This window comes from Lutzomyia longipalpis, chromosome 1, assembly GCF_024334085.1.
Source record: "Lutzomyia longipalpis isolate SR_M1_2022 chromosome 1, ASM2433408v1".
Classification (NCBI taxonomy): Eukaryota; Metazoa; Arthropoda; class Insecta; order Diptera; family Psychodidae; genus Lutzomyia; species Lutzomyia longipalpis.
This window is the reverse complement of record NC_074707.1, coordinates 47923665-47949047: the sequence shown is the minus strand read 5'-3', so window position 1 is coordinate 47949047 and position 25383 is coordinate 47923665. Positions and strand designations below refer to the sequence as shown.

The following is a 25383-nucleotide window of genomic DNA, read 5'->3' as shown; positions in this document are numbered from 1 at the left end:
CGCGGATCTCCATTACTGACCCAGTGCATTAAAAATTCAATAATAAATAAATTTCCTTTCAATAACGCGCACCAAATCACGCCTGGGGTGAAAGGTCAAAGCAATATAAAATGTTAAATCATCTCTTCGTCAATCTTTGATTTTCATTCTCTATTTTATTTTTGGCTTTGAAGGTGTGGCAGAAAATCAATTTTTAGGTTTTTTTTCTGCTAAAAATAAAAATATCCTTCAATGTTTGCAGAATAATTTATTCTTACCATTTTTATTGTTTTTACAATTTTCTCTTTTCTTTTATCTTTTATCCTTTTCCTAATACAAAGTTTCCAAATCATTCACGCACAACAAGGTTCCTTGAAAACCCTTTAAATTAAACCTTTTTTTTCAAAATCTATTGGTGACGGGAAGTATATCCTAATAAATCTACTAGAAATCCTTAATACTAAATCCAATGTAAGATATTTTAATGAATTAATGTTTTCAATCAACATTTTGTTCGTTGATTTCTTCCTTTTGTGACTTTGTTTCTACTAAATCTTCATATCGAGCATATTTACAAGTTTGGCATTTTATTTAGAAATCTGTTTTTTTTTAGCAATTTGGATTTACAAGTCCTAATGTTCTCTAGGTTCTCTCTAGCTAGTCTATCCTAGTACCGAATCGTACAAGTAAAATTTCTTAAATTCGATTGAATATCCCTTCGTGGGAAGAAGCGCTTCTTTGCAACACTGATACCTATAACGTGCAGTGACTAGCCTATCTTGTTCAGTGGCACCTCTTCGGCTGGTCTTACTTGATCCGTTGGTGCTGGTCGTCTTGTTCGCGTTCGGCACATTTTGGTTTTAATCCCACAACAGTCTCGTCGGCAAATTACCCCAATTGCCAATCCCACAACGGCTATAATGATGATTCCTGGAAGAAAAATTAAATTGAATTGAATTTAATTGTTTAAGCAGGAAGTTCCGCAGAGAATTCTCACCTATGAGGATGTTATTGATTGTTTCAGCAGACATTTCAACAACAGCCGTTGAATCGAGACCCTTTGCTGATGTTCCAGCAGCATTGGCGTCGGTTGTGTTTGCCCCGATGCTTATTTCCGTGGAATTATCCACGGTTGTGCTGTTGATTCCACTTGACATGACGTTGATGTTCTTCTTTGTGGCTTCTGTGCTTGTTGTTTGTGGCTTTTCAGTTGTTGTTTGTTTGGTTGTGGTCACTGGGAGGGGTGTTGTGGTTGTGGGTGGAGGTGAAACAGTTGATGGTGGATGTGTGGCAATACTCTCCTCAAATGTTGATCCCGATGCGAGTTCAAAGCAACTCAGGATGAATGTTGGGAAGCGAATCTCATCAATTGACACGAGATTGTCACACAACTCTGGAATGTTCTCCTCTTTGATTGTGATGCTCTGGAAATGCTGAAGGTACTCCAATGGTTTAAAGACGTCAACATCTATATCCTGAGATGCGAAAAGAAAGAAAACTCTTTTAGTACAACTTCAGGGTATTTTGCATTGTTGTTGTCAAGGAAATGCTTTGAGGTGTGTGTGATGATGCATTACCTCATCGATGGGATTGTTGTAGAGATTGAGTGCAACTAAACCACTTAGATTTGTAAAGGTGTCCAAGTGGAGGATGCTGATGTTGCAGGCACTCAAGTCAAGCTCTTCCAAACTCGGTGCATTCAGCAGTGATCCATGCGTTGGAATCTCCAGTGGATTTCCACTTAAATTCACTTTTCTCACATCCACTGAATGGGCCAAAATATCCGGGTCGATGTGCTCGAGATGATTGTCGGACAGGTCCAAACTATCGAGCCGGGCTAGTTGGGCAAATGCCTTTTAAAATATGACAATTATCTCTCCAACAGGGCATTGATTCGGGTATGAACTTACCATTTTATCAATTGATACAATTTGATTCCCGCGAAGGCGGATTTCCCGGAGATGTGTTGCATTGCTGAAGTCATCAATGTACACGGTGGTGATGAGATTGTGACTGAGATCGATAAATGAGGTATTTTGGGGTAGATTTTCGGGGATTTTTGTTAAATTCCTCCGACTGCAGTCAACAAATGAATTTTCTTGGCATGAGCACTCATCGGGGCATTCCTGCGCAGCACCCCCACCCACATCATTGTCCTCCCCATCGAGGAGTGCTACCTCTCCTCCGAGTGCCTCAATGGACTTTTCGCTGAATACCTCCTTCACTTTTTCAGCTATTTCTGTGACATTCAACCTCCACTTATCTGGCGCCTTTTCAGTTTGATTTTCACTCGTTTCCAAATAATCATCCTCATCATCGTAGTCATACTCCTCCTCTTCATCTGCAATGTCTGCCTTTACTGTGCTAAATCTGTGTGAGAGATAAGCGGGTGGGAATGTTATAGAAATTTAATCAGTGTATGTTTAATTTCAAAAGATTCCTCATTTTCCCCAAGAGAGAAAGAATGGTCAATGCGTGTGAAATGGTTGAATTTTTTATCGTTAAATCTTAAAGTTTTTTTTGTCTATTTAAAAAAAATCTTCTTTGCTAGAGTTCTAAATAGGAATCTAAATTAATTATTTTAAAAGTTTAAACAATTTAAATTATTTTTTTGGAAATGAAAAATAAATATCTTAAGGCTAAGAAATGCGTCAGAAAAATGTAATAAGATTCTAAAACGTTCTAAGAACGTTAAAACGTTATAAGAATGTCAAAAGTTATAATAAAAATGTTAAATGTATTAAGAGATTGTATGTCAAACACATTAGAGAAAGCTTCAAACGTTTGAAAATAAGAGTCAAACACGTTAGAAGAAAGGTTAAACGTTGAAATAGAACCATCAAACGTTAAGAATAAACTTCAAACTTTAAAATATTCAACTGTAGAATAAATGCAAAATGTTATTTTTGTAAAAGCGAATTAATTCGTTTTATTGCACCTAATGCTCAAAGTTAGCGAATTAAAATTTTCGAGCATATTCTAAATGTACCCAAAAGGGCAAATCAGGGTTAAATACTTTTTTTTCTTTATGTTTTTCTACAGAAGTTTTTAAATAATTTTCCAGCTGTTAATTCGCTCCAGATTTTTTCTCTCTTAAAGATGAATTAAAAGGATTAAAAGCTATTAGGATATTTCATATTAAATCCCCATTAGCTACCACCATCCTCTCTTGCGCAATTTAGCAAACATAGTCTATAAGCGACTTTTTAATCATTTTAATTCACATTCAAATATTTCTTTTGGGATTTACATTCATCTGATGATTTTTTCTTCTTTTTTCGTCTGTTTCTAAGGGACTGATAAAGTTTTTTCAACCAATCCAATTTGGCAGAAGGTAATATCCATTCACACACAAAAAAATTAAACAATTAAACCATAACTTTATTTCGGGGACATTTTAATGGATATACAGCTGAAAAGAATTCAGTAAAAATGGTGGTATACTCTTGTGTACAAGAACCACAAAGTAAACACTATTTACAGCCCCACCGTTTTTTTGCTTTCAAGATAAAATGCGGAAAGTGTCACGAAAGTCTTGACTGCAGCATATGGTTGAATATGTTAAAAATTCACGCAATATTGTGAGAATTTAATTATAAATACATAATTTCACGTGGTGTGTGTGCATTTAAAGCTATAATATTGTATGACGATGTCGCATGAAATTTGCATTAATGATGAATGCAAAACTATTGATTTCTCACACGATCTTTCATACCCTTGAACTCACTGGGCAATTTTTATAGATTGGGTGCTAGCTTCAAAGTCTCGTTGTGATTTAAATGATTTTAATATAAATAGCTGACTGAGAGAGAGAAAGAGAAATGTTTTTTGCTTATCAAGCATAATTCGCTGTGTTTTCTCAATTGTTTGCATGTTGCACTTTTTGAATTTAATGATTTTAATTTAATTTAATAAATAGGTTGCTTTTAGAAAAAATTATTAATCTAATTCTGTTATTTTGTGTTAATTTGATTTTTTGATAAAACGGATTTTGAAAGAGTTTCATTAAAAGCTTTAAAATGTTCTTCTTTCTTTCTATAATGAATTGTTATAGTCATTCGCGTAGAGCAAAATACCAAAGAGACGAAAAAGTTTATTTGTGAAAATTAATATATTTTTCTTGTTCGAGGAAATTAAATTTTAATACTTTAAAAAGCTGCAGACGTTAAAGAAATTAATTTCGTGGAAAAAAGGAATACCTTGAAAATCTCTTAAGTTCTTTCACATTATTATTGTATTTATATAAGCAGAATTCTCCAAGAAGAGCAAAATCATTGTATATACAGTGATAGGGGAATATGGACTAACCTTCTGTATTCTGTTTTATGTTCTTTTTTGTAATAAAATAATATTTATTAATTTATTTGAAAGGTTAAAAATAGATAAAGATTTCTTATTTAAACAAAAAAAGAAAGAAAATTTTCTTTTACTAGAAAATTTTTTGAGGGAAAACTTTGTGGGAGATCAGAGTTAATCTGGTTAAGAAAGCTAGATAAAGGGTTAAAATAAAGGTTAAAACAAATATTCTAATTGGTTGGGAAATAAGAATATTTTCGTAAAACCTTATCTGATTTTTAGCGCCCTCAATAGTCCTCGAAGGACTTTGAAAAACTTCATTAAAAAAAGACTTAAATTATTGACTTTTAAAGTCGTTTTAAGGCTGTCTTAAATGATCTTAAACCCTTCATTTGGTGATTTATTTGCCACACCTCCATGTAAGATTTCTTCTGTATCAATCAATTCTCTAATCAATTCTTCCGCATTTGATTCTTTATCATTTAAATCATATTCTTAATTTTTTCACTCAAGAAAATGATTAAAAATTGATTTTTTTTTTCACTTTAATTTTGCCACTGTGAGTCCCGACATATTGAAATGGGAATTTTCAGTAAAGTCGAGTGACTAATTTTGTGTTCATTCATTGTAAATTTAAATATCAGATTTTCCTATTTATTTAAGTGAATAAATCTTTATAAGTTAGTCGGTGAATTACAAATGACGAGGCACATTGGTATATTATTCAGGGTATACGAAGTTCATTTGAGGTTATCGACAGAATTCAATTGTTTGAGGTCCTTCTTTTGCCACATACTGAATTTTCTCTCATAGAATAAAAAAAAATTGAAATGGAAATCAATGTTCTATATATGTATTATTAAATAACTTTATTGGTTTGTATTGAAAACGTGTGAGGAATTTCTCATGGAATTTGACTCATCTATACGCGTATGTGACTGATATGATTTTTATATAAATTAGTGGAGTTTTATATTGCAAAAAGGAAGTTTGTATTATTACTCACCTTATTGATAAAATTGCTACAAATACAATCAGTCCAAATGTTAATTTGTAATCCATTTTTTTGCTCCTTCCTGCAAGTCTCTTTGCGCAGCTATTTCACACAATTACCCCGGAGAGAATTGGTTCAAATGATTCTTTTATAGAATGTGAAGATATTTAATTAATAACAATCAATTAAATGATGTACGCGCGCACGCAATGATTGAACTTGGAGCGGGTTGAATTTTGCACTAAAAAAATATTTTTTCACTCTTTCGTTGATTTTTTCTTGGTTTTCGAGGGGTTTAAGAACCATCCGGTACCACTAAAATTCACTCAATCACTGAATTCATGTGCGATATTGAAGATTGTGGAGCCACAAAAATGCTGCCTTTTCCTTATCATATTTAGGAGACTTGTGGTGGCGTGTAAAGGTTCTGGATTTCCTATCTCACTTGCACGTTCCACTTGTTTTAGCTCGCTATGTAGGTATTATTTAACAAGTTGCTATTTATTGCTTTTATTGTGGGGAGATTTTTTCTCGTGCCTCCCGCTCTCTCTCTAAATACCCTCTGCCGAAAAAAAAGCTCGACTTTTGTGGGCTTTTCTTTTATCTTATCAAAATAATTTGGTGTGAGCCACTTTGTGAACCCTTCGTCGCATATGCCGCAAAAACACGTTGAATCTGTCGGTATAAATGTGGCTGTTCACCTGCGATTCCAAGCATTATTCACACTGTGAATTTTTTTCTCCTTTTCCTCGGTGTGTTACGTGTGCACTCTGTAATGAACATTGAATTTAAGAAGGGTGGTTAAAAAGATTTTGGCTTTCTTTTGTAAAATTATTTTGTTGTTATTATAGGACGATTAGTTTTTAATTTATCGACGATTTGTCTTTTTTTTTAATTATTCATTTTAAAAATTTATCATGGGAAAGAAATATTTTTAAGTAGGTAGAGATTATTGATTATAATGAAGTGAAAAGAATTTTAAAAGATCCCTTTGAAATAAAAAATAAATAAATAAAATTATCTAGTTCAAAAAATTACTGATTACACATTTCAAAAATACGTTTTTATTTAATTTCTTGGTTTCTTCTAAAATTAAAATTTTATTTGTTAGTTTTGGAGAATTTTTTTTTAATTTTGTACAAGTTATGATTTTTCTTAGTTTTATAAGAAAAATTTAATCATGAAACGTTCTATCTAGAAAAAAAAATATTCTATTCTATTCTTTATCTTGAAGATCTCAAATTTTCATCTAGTTGCAATCATATTTTTTTTTAAAGAAATGTTGAAGTCATTGCAAAATTATAATCTATTTTAATCACATTTTCTTTAACGATGAATAAGCAAAATCTCTTAGTTAGGAGTAGGTATTGAATTTTAAGATATTTCTCACAATAAGAAGTTCTAATTGAAAGACACCTAAATTTAATTGAGGTTCTTTAGTCATTCTAAGCCTTCTTATCATTCTTTTTGCAAAAAATTACTTGAAAAGTCTATATTAGAACTCTTTAAAAAGCATTTAATAATAAGAAAAATTTCAGAGCAACGATAAGAAAATTGAAGAATTATTTAGAATTCTTTTATTGGAAAATAGACTAAACAAGATCAGTTTCTAAAAAAAAATCACAAAAATTAAGAATTTTTCTTCAAGCTTCTTAGGCTGAAAACTATTTAACCTTCTCACGTGGTGTGATTTTTTTCGCAAAACACACATACACTGCTAAAAATAGGTAATTACAGAGTCACTACGATGAGATAAATTACCGGTTTCTCATGAACACTTGGCCTCTTTTGCCGGTGAAATAAAAATGACGAAGAAGCCCTGATAATTTCATTTTCTTCTGCGAATTTTTTCTCCTTTCTTACCTCCAACACTATCTTTGCAAATTTTCTAAATTTACGATAAATTCAATCATGAATGAGTACACACAGGGTGAAGAGAAAAAAGGAGATTTTTGTCTGCAACTGGGTGATTTAAGCTATTTATATCGCGGTGTGATTCTTGTGCAACACGTGGTGAATTACTTAATAAACTCTTTTTACTTTTACTCTGTAGGTACTTTACCATGTTTTAGCACACTGATAGAAATAGTATTAAATAGAAAAGAAGAAAAATTATCACATTACTTGACCAACTTCTTCTGCTATGTATGTATGTAGTTTATCACACAATGCACGGAATTTTTCGCTTAGAAGGGGCAAATGGGGCAATATCCAGGATTTTCAGTCTTATTTTTTTCTTCTCACAGAACGTGGCTTTGTGATTATCTCATACTGAATGAACTAACACAATATTATGAGGGTATCAGTTCAATGGCTGTTATTTCTGTATTTTAATAGTCATGCGAGAGCTCTGAGATAATATTACGTATTTATAGACAATTTCTCACTATAATCACTGCTTGAAGAAATATTATTCACTCACTCAACACAATATAACTTTTTAAACTCCACCAAATCCTTGATGTTCCATTCAATTTAGTGATGCTCTCAATGTTGGCTGTTGTTGGCCCTCGATGATTTGAGCGAGTGCAGCCCCAAAGTGAGGAATTAATGTTCCGATGATGAGTGTCCAGAGATGAATATAGGTCTTGACTCTATGTCGTTTATGCTCTTCAATAGAAATTCTCAACAATATAAATTTGTAATCTCTCTCTTTGGAAGAGTGTGATGCAGATAAAACCGTCGTCGTTGAGGCTTTTTTTTTCTTTACAACACACAACCAACAACACGTCTTCACTCGGCGGCAGCACAGCACTTAAACCACCATTCTGCACGCTTGTAGCCTCACTGAATGACTGACGGACGGCAACTATTCGACGGTCGAAGGCGATCCGATAATAATTTTGTGTGCTGTGTGTACTTTTGATGATGTGTTGTGTGTACAAATCGGCGAGGAATGCTTTCTGGGCTGCCTCTCTCCCGACGAGAGAGAACGAAAATGCGCGCCAATGTGGGGAGAGGAATAGCTCAACAAAAGGCAATGAAGAATAAAAGAAAATGCAATGAAAGAAATAAAGAAGAAGAGACACAGATGAATAAGTTTCATTGTAAAAAAAAGAGAATTTCTTGCAAAAGCAAAAAAGAAATCTCAAGAAGGTGGAGCTCTCATAGACTCCAATTTGTTACATCTTCAGATGGAGATTTTTATCTCCAATTCACACATAGTCGGTGAGCATGATTGCAAAGCTACTTTAGAGTGCGAGTAAATGAACTTGAAGAATTGAAAGTGATTTTTCGTCTCGACTACAGCTGCCCCTAATAGTTTTGTTGGTCGTATATTAATATAATGAAAAGTGGTTTTCAAAGGTGTTTGTGAGGGAGTTATGTCGGTTATTTCGAGTTGTTTTTTGCATGCAAAAACCCCGGTGAATGCATTTTAAGCTGCAAGATTAGTGATTCAGAAGTTTTCAATGATTAGAATTATTTTTAAAGTTTGACGAGAATTGTAGTTTTTTTTTTATATCCTTATTATTAAAAAGAAATCGAAAGAGAAGAAAACAAGGTTTTGTAAAATTTAAAGGAAAAAATAAAATGATTTTTCCCTTATCCATTGCATAGGTCCACGAATAAGCGAAATGTCTAAAAATTAAGAATGTTGTTGAAGAAAATGCACAAAAATTATATTTTTACAAAGACGAAATTTTAAATGTAGAGAATTTGATAAAAAAAAATAAATAAAAAGGGATATTTTGAGGTTTTCTTAAGCCAAGTCTGATTTTAAATCGCAAACTATTGATAATTTATTTTATTGATCAAAATTGTTAAAGCTTGAAAGATTAACCCAAGAAGAGCTAGAATTCCTTTAACCCTTTAAAGTGAGGAATTGAATGAAAATAATATTTTATGAGTTACTTTTGAGTTAAAAACATATTTTTTGGCGAATTATTAAAATAGATGAAAATGTCATAATGGTCCTTAAAAGACTAATTCCTTTAAAACCGTTTTGTAAATAAGAAAAACAACTAGATCTAGAAATGATCGATTTTCATTTATAGTGATATTATTGTTTTTAATGCCTTATCGACTGATTAAAGTACATTTAAATGATTACCTACTGCTTAACTAATTTTGCTTCTATTTTAATGTGTTTTGTTTTTTTTTTTTATTTTATTTTATTTTTAGCAGCTTTTCTTATTTTTCGTTTTTCATCCTGGCGTAGTCTTCCTTTCTAGTAATTCCTACAAAATATTTCATGAATCTCATAATACGAATTTCCCATAAAAAGCCTATTTTGGCCGTATTGGCCTCAATAAGCTCTTAACTTAAAAAATCTAAATCTATGTTTGTAACATAATTTGTTTAAGAATTAAAATATAAATACTCCAGAACTTTGATCTTTAAATTATTGTAGGTACATAAAACTTAATTTAAAGGTAGTAGTAGGTAGTTTAAACCTAATTTTCATTAATTTTCTCTTTAATAAAAAAATCTCAAAAGATTCCTATAGCTGTTGGCTTTTAACACAACGAGTCAGAATATTAGTTGGTCAAGAGTACTGGATTTTTGCTAGTTATTGCTGTTCTTCTGTATTAAATGGCTCATTGTAATTTGTTATGACTTTATTATATAATCCACACTATGTGGCAATAAGCTAATTGAAAGCTAGAATTTGATGGGCATAGTGTGGTGTCTTTTCCAGGAATTATTTAATGCAATAACTTATATGGCCATATAACAACATTATGTGAGTCGAGTCAGCTTGACTCATCCCCTTTCGTTGCACAGTCCAATGTACGAAAGGGAAATTGGTCAAGTGGTGAACGAGAAAGATGACCGGAACTATATAGAAATGCCCTTGGGCATTTTTAATACCCGCAAAATTCCTCGAAAGAATTTCATTTTATTCCTTCTGCAACAACGAAGTGAAAATGTAGCATTCTTTTGGGAATACAAGCACGATTCATTGATTTGCTCCACCAAGAGCAGCTTCATGAGCTGAATTTTAATTTATTATAACATTTTCTTTGATGTTATGGAAGGATATATGCGGAATTTCTCACAAAATTAGCTGAAGGGCGCGAAAAAATAATCCTTCTGCGAGAACTTTTTTTTCTACTGCAAATTGCAAATTAATGTTGAATGGATCGAAAATAAAAAAAAAACAAAACATAATGAAACATTGAGCAATGTGTTGTCCTACCTATTGACCTGTGACGCGCTTGTTTAATAGGTTCAATAACAATGAATTTCATTCATGAATAAAACAGGGCGAAAATATATAATTTACAGAGAAAGGTCGGTGGGAAAATCAAATAGAGCGACTGGGTGCGAAATTTCGCAACTGTTGAGAATATATTGCGAGTTGGGTGCACTTTTCGCATCATCAATTTCCAATTTATTTTATTTTTTAAATTTATTTTAACGTTGAATTTGTTGAAATCGAATGCGGTGTGTGAAAGAGATGAGGAATGAAATGTGTGCAGAAAAAAAAATGAGAAAATTCAACCGGCCGGTTGGATGGTCAAAGTGACGCGCCAAGAATCGTACGATTATTTTGGGGGTCTTCCAAGAAAGTGGGAAAAAGAGAGACAATGAAAAGAAGAGAAACCCAAGGAGAAATAATAAATAAAAGCGAAAAACGTGTAAAGTGGAAGAATGAAAGGAAGGAAGATACGAAGAGTAAATGAATTTTTACCTGGCATTCAGCCAGTTTTATAATGTAATTAATTTCATATCTTCTTACTACATTTTTTAATGTTTTTTTATGTCAAAGAAATATTTTTTCTTCAAATTCAATTTTTTTCGCAATATTTATCCTTTGATGGAGAAGTCAAAAAGAAAATCAATCCCAGCAATATGTACAAATATGAAGCTAATTATGTAATGAAATATTTTTTCCCACATCCCTCTCATATTTATAAGGACCAACTGCTTTGGCGGCAAACATAAAATAAGAGGGAGCGAATTATTCTGTGAACATTTGGCCAAAATATCCGGCACGATTTGTACAAACGCTTCATACTTTATTTATTCTTCATTCACCATGCCTCTGTTTGCAGTATAGGAAGACATAAATACCAGAAGCCAAGAAGTGGAGAGATGAAGCACCTTTCGAGAGTGTTGCTTGAGTCGTCAAATTCATAATTTTCTGATATATTATGTTGAATGTGGTTAATGCGGTTGAATCGTGCCACATATAGGGAGGTGCAGCAAAATCGAGGGGTTTTCTGCAACACATTTAGGGAAAAAATCAAGGGGACTTGAAGCAAGTATTTATATCAATTGAATATCGATAGAACGCTTTACTTTCAAAAGAAAATATTTAAGAATATTTTTTTTCGATCCTGGAAATTGAATATTTTATTCTTATTACGTTTTAGTAGAGTAAAGCGGGGTAATTTTGGTCAAATTTATATTGCAAGTTATGAGTTCAATAACTTTGAACTCATCTCAAAATCAGTTTTTTGAATTATTGACTGTGAATTCATAAAATGCTCCCTTTAAGCCATTTTGAGGGAGTTCCGGAAGTTGCTCTCAAGTGAAACTTTTCGTCTTTATCATTTTGTCGTCCAAGAGTGCAAAAAGTTGCTACAATACTCTACTGCTGATACACTTTGCACGGGAATGGGATAATTGTTAAGTGTTCCACACCCCCTTTTTATATGTATACTTCTTTGGGGACGTCTTGGCAAATTCATTGGAAGTGGATGGGGTGAATTTCTTTCCAAAAAGGCGGATGGACTTTGGTGGAGGAAGTTTTGTGTGATGGCTAAAGTGCACGCACTGTATACGCAAAGGGTGAGAAGGGGTTTTCTTCCCGCAGATAGGGGTGGGTTGAGCACGAAGGGAACTCTTTGATAGTCGTCCAAGTTTTCGATGGAATTTATTGCAGCAGGAAATGTGAGACACTGAACAATATTTCTCATGGTGCCTGGCGCGTCGTATCAAAGAGAGGAAGTTCCACAAGGGGGTGGGGGGTTTGGGTGGATGATTTCAGGGGGTTTCTTGTGTGGTTTGGGATTTTGTGTTGCAAAGTATGGGGTTGTTTTGGCAAAAACCACCGTAAATTCTTGTATCAACCCCTCTTCCATGTGCAAGAGAATATCTTGTGCGAATTAACATCTACAATAAGGGATGAAAAGTAAAGCAGGAGAAACCGAGAGATGCTTCCATTTTCTCCTGAATGATGTTGTAAAGTAATTCCTCTACTATATACACCCCTATTCATCACTTTACATTTAAAATTCTGTTTCGGATATTAATTTTCATGTCTTTTTTTTCATCTAAAGACAGGCAAAGTGCCATTAAGTACCATTACGTAGCGTAGCGTAGAGGTAGGTAGGTAGGTTGGTAGGTTGGTACAAGAGGGGGTGGTTCCGCCGGAGTGATTGAAAGATGTCTATGCCAATGGGGCGATAAGGGGTGTGAGAATGATGATGTGAATTGAAAAGGAAATTTATGATGTGGACAAATGGATGGAGATTCGATGGATTTGGGGGGTGTGTAGGGGTGGGGGGTGTTCTGCCCCGAAACGGGGTGGTTCCCATGGGAAACAATTAAATGCACGTAGATGAAAATGAATGTAAAAACGAAAGGAAAAGTCCTACAGTAGTGGTGCTGTAGAAAATTTTCCCCTGGCGAATTATATAGGAAAATATATAACAAACTATGTACATATGTAGGTATAATGTTGGGGGTAGAAAAAGAATGAACCGTGATGCTGCGAGAGACAGAAATCAGACAGACACACGAAAACGGGGCATAAGAGATGGAGCACGAGTGATAACAGATGAATGCCAGAGTGAGCTAATGGAAATCATATTGAAAAGGCGAAAAATATAGGGGCGGGGGGTGTGCAATGTGGGTGGTGGGCTAATGGAATTTCTGTCACGAGCTGTATGCCACAGGAGGGTGAGATGGAAAAAAAATGAGATCATATCAACTTACGATTATTATCATTAGAATACAAGTGGAAGAGACAAGCGAGAGAATTTAATAAATTGCATCGAGGAGGTAACAAAAGAAACTAACAGAGGGAATGGGGGTGGTAGTCTATGGGGCACTTTTTTCCATTATCAAGAGGATATAATGAAATTTTTCACGCAACAACTCTCAGAGTAAAATTATTATTTAATTAAATTATCGCGCATTTGGTTTTATATTTCGTGTTTTTCACATTAACATACTTTTCTGTTGCTTCAATTCATCTTTTGGTAAGAAAATAGATTTGTTAATCATTTTCTCTATTATTCTGCGATCAATTTCCTGAATTAATTAATTCTATTTTTAACTAACAAAAAATCATCAAAATAAATTGAATATTTTGAGGAAGTTTAGACGGAGATTTTTGCAATTAATTTTAAACGAGAATTTTGTAGAAAGAAAATTTTCACGCGCGGGAATAATAGGATGCGTGAGAAAAGCGTGAAAACTACAATTTTACAAATTCCGTGTCTTGATGAAAATTGTGAGAAATTTTCACGGAAAAGTTTGATTAAGGAAGAAAATCAAAACAAAAAGTTCTATAAAATGTACTGGTAAGCTGACCAAGCTTACGGGAGCTGTGTTTCTTTCAGTGTACCAATTTTGTGAGAGCAAACTAGAACGCGAATTAATTTAAATACGCGCAAAGTCGGGAAAAGTTGAAAAGTCATACCCTAAGAAATGTTTGGAAGGCCATATCTCGAGAACGGATCCATAGATTTTCATAAATTTTTTTTTGTTTGAAAGGTCTCGAAGTCAGCTATAACATATCGAAAAATGAAAAAAATTTATGTCGCCATTTTCGAAAAATTCGAGTTCGAAATTTTCGAAAACTTTGTTTTTGACTTTAGCGCCTCTTGCGGTCATTTCTCGAAGTTGCAATGTTCTAGACATTTGTAGGGTTTTTCGAAACCTTTCATTTGCGCTTGAGTTGATCAAGATCGGACTTGTAGAACCCGAGATATGACATGCCAACTTTGGAAGGCTATATCTCGAGAACGGATCCATAGATTTTCTTCATTTTTGGCATGAAGCTAGATAATATGGTCAGCTACAACATATCAAAAAATGAAAAAAATTTATGTCGTCGTTTTCGAGATATTCATCGAAAACTCATCGAAAATTTTGTTTTTGATTTTTGGCCCCCTAGCGGTCACTTTTTAAACTTCGGATGTTCTAGAGAGTTGTAGGGTTTGTTGAGAGCTTTCATTTGAGCCCGGGTTGATCAAAATCTGTCAAGCCGTTTTCGAGTTATGGTCGATTTTCGATGAAAAATTGTGGCGGCCATATTGACTAAACGGCTTGACCGATTTTCGAAAATGAGGTATCGTTGGAAAGGTCTTGATGTCCCCTACAACATATCAAAATTTCAGCCCTCTAGCTATAATAGCGGCTGAGATATAGCGAAAACAAAATTTTGAGGTTATTCAAAATGGCGGACGGGGGGGTGGGGGGTAAAATTTGACATCAAAATCGGATGTCTTCCAGTCGATATTTAAACTTTGCCGTTTACCGCAAGTCTCTATCTATTACCGTTCTCTCGCAATTTAGCGTTATACTACGGACGGACGGACGGACGGACGGACGGACGGACGGACGGCCGGCCGGAAAAAACTTATTTTTGGCGCATACGTTTTTTGGAATGTGGGGACCCTAATTCGTGCTCATCCCAAGTTTGAGCCCGATCTGACGACTTTCGATTTTGCTCGGTACACAAAAGCTGTGTCTGAAAGAAACACAGCTAAAATAACAATGTGTTTTTGTGGATTTATTTTTGATTTATAAAAATAAATTGCAAATTGAATGAATGTAAGAGGGGTAAGATAGTGATAAAGGTGAAAAGATTTAATTCTTATACGCTCATAAGAACGCTTTGTAGAATAATCTATTAATGTAATTTAAATAATTAGTTAAAGATATCAAATCTCATTATTAATTTCTAATGTTTCTCATTTGTTTTTAAACAATTTTAGTTTTAATTAATGCATAAATTTATTTTGAATTCTTCCAAAAGATTCAAGAGTAGAAAATCATGTAAAATCTATTTAAAATTTCTCTATTGTTTAATGATCTCTTACAAAATGTTCTTATCAGTTTTATCTCCTCAAGAATGATGTCATGGCCTCGTGGAGAAATAGATAAGCTTCTTATATGCGACAGAGGGCACAAAACAAACTTATGAAGCTTCTCAGATAAATATATTAAAATAGCATCATTTCCAAGGTTTTAAAAGATTTTTTTAACCTTTAAAAATCTGAATTAGAACGAAAAGATTCATTTTAAAAATTCTTTTATTAAATTCATTGTAAATATAAAAAAAATATATTTCAAAATTTGATTACAAAATTACAGACAGTCTTAGCTCAAAATATGTTCTTTTATGCTGAAATTAATCAAGTTTAAAGCTTTGTTTTATTATGCTTTTCTTGATCAGGAACACTATATGGTAACGCATGCTTTTTACCCTGAAATTCACATAAAATTCTAAAGCAGTTTTACAAAAAAAAAAATTCTTTTAATGATTTATAATATGCTATGTTTAGGTAGTAATATTACCTAATTAATTAATTAATTAATAATATTCAATTCAGTCTCAAATATAGGAATTAATCGAGGTGGTTGAATGTTGTTTTCTGCATCGAGAAGACTTAACTATGTAGGGAAAAAAATCTTAGTTCTAGCGTATAATTTTACTGCAAATTGCACAATTTCCAGAACTTGGGGGAATTCTCTTTTTTGTGGAGAAAAATTGAACAGACTCACTGTACTCTCCAGCTTCCACCCAAAGTAGGAGATCAGCAAATAGATCCTTTGGCAGAAGTGATGGTTCTTTACCGCAGAGAATTAATTCTTTGAGACTCATCACGGGGAATCTAATGAGATAAATCATTTTCCCAAATTTCCTTCTCATTTCCTCACCAATATCCATCTTTTCTTCCGATAGCACGACCGTTCTTTCCATAAATCTGGTCACGGCGTCGCATAGTGCGTATTCTGAGCACTTGAGAACTGGCGACTGCAGAATAAGCTTCACGAGACGCATCTCAGAATCAGAACCATTCTTTAGGTTGTGAATTACAGTCAATGGATCCATTTCGAAGACTTCTTGGATTTTATCATCCAACTTCTTAATCTGATAGCGTTCAAATGTTTCAAAGTGTTCACCGAGATTCCATTGAGTCATGAGATTCACAGCCACACTGATCACCTTCTGGATCAATGGGGCGATCATGTATTTGGTGGCGATGTAGAGGATCTCTCGGTAATTAGCTACTGACACCGTAAGAATGAATTCATTGAAAATGTACTTCATGAGATCATTGAAGATGTCCACGGAAATATCCGTAATCTCTATCGGTTGATTGCTGAGGAATTCCGCGGAAAACATCCTCCGGAATACTTCACTTCTTTGTTTAAGCTTCAACCTCTCAGCACGCACCACAGCTCCATGCTCCAGTGGAAATACAAAGGTAACATCGGGATGTTCTCCATATGTTGTTGTCGTCATTGCACAAAGATCTAGAAAATATTTTTTAAGGATTTCTTTTTAGGAATTCAAAGAATCCTAAAATTGACACAAAGGAGAACAAAAAAGGTTCCAATTTTCTCACCTAAATAACAGTTTTTGATCCTAAAATTAAATAAATAATTTTCCACTAATTTCCCGGAGAGTTTTCTTTCAAGACCTTACGGCAAGATCTTTCTTAGAGCGTTTGATAAGAAAAAAATTAAAAAGCAAATAAAAAATTCTGAAAGCGTTGTTCTGTGAGTTTCAACAACTTCCGCTACAAGCTATGGCGCTGTTGATTGAGGAGGAATTGAGACGAAGGTATCCATTCTCTCACTCTCACGAACCACTAATACTGTCCCGTTCGCACGGCAGGGTTTTTTTTAGTTTTCCCGTATTTTCCGTCAAATTTTCCATCGAAAACTAGAATATAAACCGTTTTCCGTTGGGAAAAATAGTGAAAAAGCATCAAAAGAATATTAAAAGCATCCAAAGGACGCTAAAGAGAAAAATTGTGAGTTCTTTTTATAAGAAAATTTAAATGAAAAACCGTTAAAAATAGTGATTACTTTCCGCCATTTTTCCAAGCTCCCCAGAAGCTCCCCAGCGATAGAAAAAGCCAGAAAATCGCATTATAGCTAAACAACTCAAAGACGCTAAGATGATTTACATAGATTATAAAGAAAAATAATTCTGGTAATAAAATATGGGAGAATAGGGCAAAGAATTAAACATTTTTTTTTTATAATTTATTAAGGAAAAACAGAAAATAATATTTTTTAAGTAAACGAGGGTGTTTTCTTTCATGAGGGGAGTTTTCTTTCCACTCCCAAATGTTTCTTTGAGGGAATAATCGTTTAAATTACGTGATGTAATCACTGAACTGGAAGAACATCCAATATAAATTGGTAAATGGTTCATTTTGCGCCCTTTGAAGGGAAAATCTCGCGAAAACTCATTTTCTTTTTGGGAGAAAATTCATCCGCATGGGGGAGGGTGGTCGCTGCAACCAGATTTTCTTCTTTACGACGGTACAAAGGCCATCAAAATCGTGCCTTACTTTTGACCAGAAGAGATTACACATTTTTCCCTTTTTTTATTCGATGGGGGAACCCAGGCTTGGGTGGGTGAGAAGTGTGCAAACGATAAAGATTCGTGATTGAGAGATTTGTTTAGAGCGATGATTTAATGGTTCGGAAGTTATGTCACACTTTTTATGATTATATCTCAGCCCTTCCTTTATGGGCAGGGCATCCACTGCAGAAGCCAAAAGATCGTATGTTTAACTTTGAAAACTTCCTCAGTCGCAATTCTTCTCCCTGCATCATCCAGAGTTTTCAATAAAATTGAAATTGAAAAGAAAAATTTCTTTGAATGACTTTCTTTTGTGCAAAAACTGCAAATTCAAGCAGACATAAAGTCGTTCGTTTAGCATTAAAAAAATAAAAAGTTCTGCATAACTTTATTAGATGAGAGACGAATGTGAATTAACTTTTATTGGGAGGCAATTTAAATTATTATTTTTCTTTTATTAGACAGTGTGGGGGATTGAGAGGATGCACACAGAGAGATTTTGATTAATTCTTGAATGCATGCGAAATGATCAATAAATTGCCAATTTAAATTCATGCCTCTCTTTGACTTCTTTTTTAACAATTACATTGCAGCGAAGGACAAAAGTCCACTGCTTTTGTGACTCAATACTCTCCATATCAGATTGATTAGTTTGGAATTTTTTTTTTTGCTTCTTTCGTCAATTTTTCATGTTTCTATTCGATGGTGGTTGAGAATTCCCCATGCGATGGGGACAAAGTTCTCCGTAATGATTCGACTTCCATGTGGATTTTGAGCTTCATTCCTCAATGAAATAATCGCTGATATATCACTCAACAAAGGTTCTCCACTCCACCATACAAAATAAAGTCATTAATCTTTTTTCTTCTTTTCCTTCCACTGAGAGTGCAAATCGCGTGCTGTTGACGCAAATCGATCAAATTCCAATAATATTATCTATGATAAGGAAAAGTTTTATATTATTGTTGGTTGGGAAGGTTGAAGAAATACATACTTAGAGGAGGCACGTCTCATGAGGAATTCAATGTTCAATTCTTGAGGAATTCACGTTGGTCTCTCTTATGTAAATTCGAGGCAAAAGACTGCAGGCAGTGCTAGAAACTAGAAAATTAGCATAAATGTTCCTTAGAAAAGAAAAAAAAATGAGTGAGGTTCGGTTTCGTCGGCTAAAAAGCATATGGCGGCCAATTTTCAAAACGGCGTCCTTTTTAGCTAAAATGTAAAAAATATATCGTAGGTGGTTGAAATTTTAGTATATCGAGGGCTACATTGTAAAACCGGCTAAGTCGGTTCGGAGCTCATACCGACTTAGCCGGTTTTACAATGCAGCCCTCGATATGCTATAGCTGGTATCAAGAGCTTTCGAACGATAGGTCATTTGACTTCCTAGGGGACTCCTAGAACCCGAGATATCGCCATTTTTAGGTTTTTCTTTACAAGCTCATATCTCCGGTTCTACATAACCTATAACGGTCATTGATCTATCTTTGGAAAGATCTCGCAATACACTCTACAACTGTCTAAAACATTGCAAATCGATAAAAAGAACATTTATGGGTCAAAAATGCAAAGAACACATTGTAATTTTTGTCGCAAAAATTTTCATTGAAAAAATAATTTAATCGGAATAATTTTTATCTCAGTGTATTGTCCAGATCCAGAGTCCTTCACCCAGATTGAACGCTCTGCGCAAGATTTGGGGCTGCACATCAACGAGGACAAAACAAAATATATGGTGGCATTGTCAGCAAAAACGCCAACTACGACTCCAACTTCATCTACGGAGAACATCGGTCAAGTAGAAGTCGGAAACTACAGATTTGAGGTCGTAGATTCCTTCGTCTATCTTGGGTCCACAATAACAGCCGACAATAATACCACCACCGAAGTCCGCGCGCGGCTGTTAAAAGCAAACAAAGCTTACTTCAGTCTATCAAGACTCTTCAGATCCAAACACCTGTCCATCAAGACGAAGCTCCTGCTGTACAAGGTCATGATCTTGCCAGTACTCACATACTCATCCGAGACCTGGCCACTTAGCAAAAGTGAATGCGAACTCCTGTCCGTATTCGAAAGGAGGATCCTGCGAAGGATCTTTGGCCCAGTATGTGAGGGAGGACAATTCCGCAGTCTATACAACCATGAGGTGTACGAGCGCTACCGAGAGGTAAATGTCGTCAAGCAAATACGCCTTAATAGACTGCGGTGGGCTGGTCATCTAGCACGTATGGATGAAGACGACCCAGCTCGGAAAGTCCTCTGGGGTAGAGTCTATGGCACGAGGCGACGAGGAAGGCCCAGCCTCAGATGGATCGACGGCGTGGACCAGGACGCCAAGTCAATAGGGGTGCCGAACTGGCGGACAGTGACGCGGGATAGGGACAGACGGAGGAGGATTCTTGATCAGGCCAAGGCTGGAGACCAGCTGTAGCGCCGGTTAAGTAAGTAAGTATGTCCAGATTCAGACGTTTCCAAAACAGTCATTATAAGTAGGCTGTAGCTGAAAGAACCAAAGTTATAGCGATTTAAAACTCGTGAAATATTGGGTGGTATTCTAGGATAGAGACACCTTTCAAGATCAAGATAAAAATCAAAATAAAGACCAAGACTGTCGGTATTCTACTTTACGACGAATTATCCAGGAAAGTAAAATCAAAATTTGCGTTATCCCACTTGTCAGTTTCTTGGTTTCAGCTTCGCGCCAAGAAAACTTTAGCGATATCTCTTTCTAACGCATTAAATTTTTCTATTACACTTTCTCATTCGCTCTCGGATGACAATTCAACGAAATTTAAACACTTTATGGGAATTTTTTCCTTATGACCATTACATGCAGGAGCCTTGATTGTATAATCTCGGCTATTATTCCCAGGCATTATCGCTCCGGGAATAGTATGAATATTGTCGGAGAGGTGCTTTCTGCCTCCAGATTATGATAATTTGGTGGTAACTGTACCCCCAATGATGGGAATGCTACTGCAAAATTTTGAATTTTTCTTAGGAATCGTGGTCACTTCTTCTTGCTATTGATGGAGTGACCTCCGGATTAAGGATCTCATCCCAGAATTGTCACATTCTGGACAATCTTGGGATGCTGGTGCAAAAATGTTTGTTTTTCGCCGGAATTGTGGTCACTTCTCATTGGTAATGATAAAGTGACCTCCGGACTAGGGATTTCATCCCAGAATTATCAAGCCCTGGACAATTAGGGAATTCTGGTGTAAAATTGTGGTTTTTTCGCCAGAGTAGTGGTCACTCCAACATTACTAATGGGAAGTGACCATAAATCCGGCGAAAAACCCACAATTTTGCACCAGCATCCTCTAATTGTCCAGGACTTGATAATCCTGGGATTAGATCCTGAATCTGGAGGTCACTCCATCATTACCAATCAGGAGTGACCACAATTCCGGCGAAAAACCCACAATTTTGCATCAGCATCCCAGGATTGTCCAGGATGTGACAATCCTGGGATGAGATCCCCAATCCGGAGGTCACTTTATTATTACAAAGAAGAAGTGACCATAATTCCGGCAAAAAACCCACAATTTTGCACCAGCATCCCAGGATTGTCCAGGATGTGACAATCCTGGGATGAGATCCCCAATCCGGAGGTTACTCCATCATTAAAAAGGAGAAGTGACCACAATTCCAGTGAAAAACAAAAATTTTTGCACCAACATCCCAGGATTGTCCAGGATATGACAATCTTGGGATGAGATCCCTAATCCGGACGTCACTCCATCAATAGCAAGATGGAGTGATCACAAATCCGGCAAAAACCCGTCATTTTACATCTGCATGCCCTATTTGTCCAAGAGTTTTCATATCTCCCATAGCGAATTACTGCTTTTATATCATTTAAAAACCAAGTTTTTAGGCAACCTCTGAACAGTCTTGGAATTTCACATAAATCCAAGACATTTTACGTTATAATAAGACCGTATATCTCTATCGTAGAATACAGAATCTTGGAATATTTTTATCCAAGCCTCTTTTGACAACTCATTTTGTAAATCTTGATTTTGATTTTGATTCGTATCTCAGAATACTAAAAGTCTTGGAAGTTGTATGGAGAAACAAGATTTTTAGGTTATGGTTCGACCGTAAATCTCTATCTTAGAATACCAAATCTTGAAATATTTTGAATTTCCAAGATTATCCTGAAAATTTCTTGGAATTTTAAAGTAGAATACCAAATCTTGGTTTTTTTCTTTATTTTGATCTTTATATTTATCTCAGAATACCGCCAATTGATAAAAAAATCTTGTATATATTTCAACCAAAAGCAGAAATTTGTGTTGGGCGATGCAATTAAAAAAACGTCGTACGCCAATCTACTTAGAATTAAGAACTTGTGCCAATTTGCATGGTTCTAGCTAAAACCAACATTCATAACCAGGCCCTATGGACATGAAGTTCGCGGCCGTAAATAATAAAATTAAAAAAAAAAAACATTCATAACCTCACTTCCGAACCAACTTTTGTAATTTTTTTTTAAGGTTTTATCTCATAAAAGAAACTTTTAATCGATTTAAAAAAAATAAATGAATAGGGACTTGTTTTATTTAAAATTAATATAAATAGTTTTTCTTTCGTACATAGCATTGTAAGTCACTTTTCACAGCGAAATAAATGAGATTTAATTAAGAGGTGGGGGTTTGATTTTTCTTAGGGGAAAAATAAAAATTTCCCAGGAAATCTTGGCCAGGAATTGCAACTTGAAGTTTTTGTACTTTTCTTCCCGGAACGGTTTGATGTGCTTCCCGGAAAGTCCCATAAGTGCCTGGAAGTTGTGCAGGAAGACTTCCCAATGCAACAGGAAGTTTCTAAGGGATCTAAGGAACTTCCTTTTCAGCATCCGGCTGTTTCTTGATGGCATCTTTGTGCCCATTTAGCAATTTCGTGAAGCATTTTTATAGACTTCCACACATTTGTGGCACATTGCGGGAACACATTAAACCATTCCGGAAAGAAAAGTGTACAAACTTCAAGGTCCTGCCAGGAATTTAGGACGGAAAACTGGTGGATGACATCCTCTGGTAGAGGGTAAAAATATTCAGGGAATCTCCCGCGGGGATTGTAGCCTTTAAGGTCCAAAATCCTTCTTTGGGATGTTTTTCCGGCATTAATGCGTGTGGTGTGGGATCCGTGTGGATACCAGCACCATCTCTGGGTCCGGCAATCATTACAAAATCCCCCTGGAAGCGCCTCAGGTAGTCCCAGAAGGCTCCGCCGTTGTTGAAGTAGCAGAAAAGAAGGATAAAAGGCTCACCTGGTGCACAGTGTTGCAAGAAATCCTCATCTAGGCTCGACCCGGTGAAGCTGAGGGGGATGAATGTGGCAGGAGCATAGGCAGATGTCCACCAGGATTTATCCAATTCAATGCCACTCACTTTTAGGGCTAGAAAAAATGAGATTTTTTTTAAAGAAAATTCAAGGGAAATCTCTTAGAGGACTTACCACAACTTTCCTGGAGGATCCACTCAAGAAGTCCTGACCCACAGCCAATACTGAGAACATTGTGAATCCCATGAGCTCTAAAACACTCCCGGAGATCCTCTAGACATGACTCTGTTGGCCAAATCCACGAGAAACTCCTTCGCTGCTCATCAGGAATTGCACTAACGCTGGTCAGGACACTCTGCCAATCTCCTGCAGCTGAGATACTTTCACAGATTGCAGGAAACATACTGCTTCAAATCACAGCTGTGAATTTAATGACAAAAAAAAGAACAAATTTGGCAAAAAATCAAAAAAAACAGAGTTGAATGAAAAAGATTTTAAAAATAAAAAAATAATAATTTAAAATTTAATAGTTTTAGAGATTTTTTTTTATGATAAAATTATGAATTTTTCTAACTCTAAAAATACTTTAGTCCCTTATCCGGAAATCTAGCTTCATTGCAACTCTGCCCCCAAGGCCAATGGCGCCCCAAAATAAACTCACCTCATTTCTCAATCTTTTCTCCTTGCATTCTGGGTGAAGTTGAGTGATGTTCGCTTGCGCCAGTGCACAAAATTCCCCTCTTGGGATGTTTTCCGGACAATTGGGGGCACTGGGGGCGTGGGATTTGGCTCCGGAGGCTCATCATCGTCATCATCGCGACTTGGACAGAGGATTTTGCGATAAATCTCAAGTGGATCGAAAGGTTTCTTTGGCTTTGGCGGCCTCTCATCCACTTGGGGCACTTTGGCGGGACTTTCCCGGACTTGTGGAACATCCTGGGGCTCCTCCTGCGTGTCCACAACCTCCACGGCACTTGGGGGCTTTGCATTTCCCGTGAATTTTATCACACTGCACGTCCTTGGCGGAGGAGGCGCAGCGTCAGTCTCTACTTCCCGCTGGGACTCTCGGAGTGTTTCCAGGAGATTCTCTTCCGGATGAATGACCTTCACGTGCCGCCTGAGATTGTCCTTCCGGCGGAAATGTGCCCGGCAGATGGAGCACGTAAAGCTGAGCGTTGTACTGTGACTACTGGCATGACGTGCAAAGCTCCTGGCATCCACAAAGGTCTTCCCGCATGTTGAACAAGGTCCCACAAGGCGCTTCTTTGAGTGGGTGTTCTGATGTGCCTTTAGCGTCGTGCTCCGCGTGAATCCTCGCCCACAGACGTCGCAGTGGAACCTTTTCTCCTTCGTGTGCACCAGCAGGTGCTTCTTGAGATTCTCCTTCAGTGCAAATGCCCTCTCGCAGATGCCACACTGATGTGGACGAGCATTCTCATGCTTCAGCTCGTGCTGTCGCAGCTGGAAGCGAAATGGGAAGCTCCTCTCGCACCTGGTGCACTGATGCTCATGCTCTGCCCTGTGAATCTTCAGGTGCTTCTGCAGACTCTGCGTCCGGATGAAGGTTTTGCTGCACAGGGAACACTTCAGGGTTGTTTCTTCGTGTGATTGCAGATGGTACTGCAAGTGCTGGAGTGTAACGAATCCCTGACAGCAATGAGGGCATTCGTGGGGCTTCTTAAGTGCTGGATCACAGTAGCTGTGGTACACACACTGCTGACGACTCGAGAATTGCCTGGCACAGATTGTACATTCGAATTTCTTCTCATCCACCTTCCGGACATGTTCAGGAAGAACAAATTTTGCCTTTGGCTTGTGTTCCTTCGTCTTTCCTTCAGTTTCTTTGGGTTTCTCCTGATCTTCCTGGACACAAGGCTCCTCAACGTCATCTTCAGCTTCTGTGTCAATCATCCAGGCATCGGAATCCATAGATTTATCTCCCCTCTCACTCTCCTGTTCACCAGACTCGTCAAATTCCTTTGCAGCTGTCACCATTTGAGCCCAGGCTGTCTTCAACTTGCAAGGAAGCGCAGGAACAGCTGCTGGTTTGGGCAATTCCAAAGATTTCTCTGCATTCTCCTCCAGACAAATCCGGCATTCATCTGCTTCCTCAATTAGACATCTCCTGCACTTATTGTGGCCACAGAGCTCCTGAATCAGCCGGTTGGTCGTGGTGTTCACCTCACGCTGGCAATATTGGCAAACTTTCACACTCTGCGCACACATTTTCCTCCAGATTTTCGCAAAATTCAATAATTTTCCTTTATTCCTTCATTGTTTTTATTTTTATGGGTGTCAAACTTTTTCTTCTTCTTCT

At 36.2% G+C, this 25383-nt stretch overlaps 6 protein-coding genes across 12 annotated transcripts in view; 1 reads left to right on the top strand and 5 right to left on the bottom strand.

Moving 5' to 3' along the window:
* The window catches only part of LOC129787983 (protein Peter pan), a 1185971-nt gene that overhangs the window by 1006177 nt on the left and 154411 nt on the right, over positions 1-25383 (bottom strand). The gene's annotated exons all lie outside the window — the stretch shown is intronic.
* Positions 1-25383, top strand: part of LOC129787980 (L-dopachrome tautomerase yellow-f2-like) — a 1067766-nt gene that overhangs the window by 887972 nt on the left and 154411 nt on the right. The window lies entirely within an intron of this gene.
* On the bottom strand, positions 228-8082 carry LOC129787981 (oligodendrocyte-myelin glycoprotein). 6 transcript variants are annotated; one of them, XM_055823905.1, is made up of 6 exons: positions 7335-8082; positions 5285-6042; positions 1890-2349; positions 1557-1832; positions 977-1454; positions 228-909 (listed from the first exon to the last, which is right to left on the bottom strand). In XM_055823905.1, exons 2-6 carry the CDS (start codon positions 5338-5340, stop codon positions 749-751), a joined length of 1431 nt encoding a protein of 476 aa, XP_055679880.1. In that variant the 5' UTR covers positions 5341-6042; positions 7335-8082; the 3' UTR covers positions 228-748. The 6 variants fall into 6 exon arrangements, with proteins under 6 accessions (XP_055679880.1, XP_055679879.1, XP_055679884.1 ...); XM_055823904.1 differs by having other exon boundaries at positions 7397-8082; XM_055823909.1 differs by having other exon boundaries at positions 7660-8082.
* On the bottom strand, positions 15469-16976 carry LOC129788019 (BTB/POZ domain-containing protein 3-like). Its single transcript, XM_055823982.1, has 2 exons — positions 16807-16976; positions 15469-16714 (listed from the first exon to the last, which is right to left on the bottom strand). Exon 2 carries the CDS (start codon positions 16701-16703, stop codon positions 15873-15875), a length of 831 nt encoding a protein of 276 aa, XP_055679957.1. The 5' UTR covers positions 16704-16714; positions 16807-16976; the 3' UTR covers positions 15469-15872.
* On the bottom strand, positions 22616-23469 carry LOC129795130 (uncharacterized). The gene is made up of 3 exons (XM_055836218.1): positions 23241-23469; positions 22939-23181; positions 22616-22659 (listed from the first exon to the last, which is right to left on the bottom strand). Exons 1-3 carry the CDS (start codon positions 23467-23469, stop codon positions 22616-22618), a joined length of 516 nt encoding a protein of 171 aa, XP_055692193.1.
* LOC129787976 (zinc finger protein 771-like) lies at positions 23376-25374 on the bottom strand. The gene is made up of 2 exons (XM_055823890.1): positions 23728-25374; positions 23376-23486 (listed from the first exon to the last, which is right to left on the bottom strand). Exon 1 carries the CDS (start codon positions 25290-25292, stop codon positions 23736-23738), a length of 1557 nt encoding a protein of 518 aa, XP_055679865.1. The 5' UTR covers positions 25293-25374; the 3' UTR covers positions 23376-23486; positions 23728-23735.

Bases quoted from the DNA above. Each gene is read 5' to 3' on its own strand.
- LOC129787981 (XM_055823905.1), bottom strand. From the start codon at position 5,340: ATGGATTACAAATTAACATTTGGACTGATTGTATTTGTAGCAATTTTA. The intron at 2,350-5,284 runs GTGAGTAATAAT...TCTCTCACACAG, and splicing joins GTAGCAATTTTATCAATAAG to ATTTAGCACAGTAAAGGCAG. The intron at 1,455-1,556 runs GTAATGCATCAT...TTCGCATCTCAG, and splicing joins ACAACAATCCCATCGATGAG to GATATAGATGTTGACGTCTT.
- LOC129795130 (XM_055836218.1), bottom strand. From the start codon at position 23,469: ATGTTTCCTGCAATCTGTGAAAGTATCTCAGCTGCAGGAGATTGGCAG. The intron at 23,182-23,240 runs GTAAGTCCTCTA...CATTTTTTCTAG, and splicing joins GATCCTCCAGGAAAGTTGTG to CCCTAAAAGTGAGTGGCATT. The intron at 22,660-22,938 runs GTATCCACACGG...ATGGGCACAAAG, and splicing joins CGGACCCAGAGATGGTGCTG to ATGCCATCAAGAAACAGCCG.
- LOC129787976 (XM_055823890.1), bottom strand. From the start codon at position 25,292: ATGTGTGCGCAGAGTGTGAAAGTTTGCCAATATTGCCAGCGTGAGGTG.
- LOC129788019 (XM_055823982.1), bottom strand. From the start codon at position 16,703: ATGACGACAACAACATATGGAGAACATCCCGATGTTACCTTTGTATTT.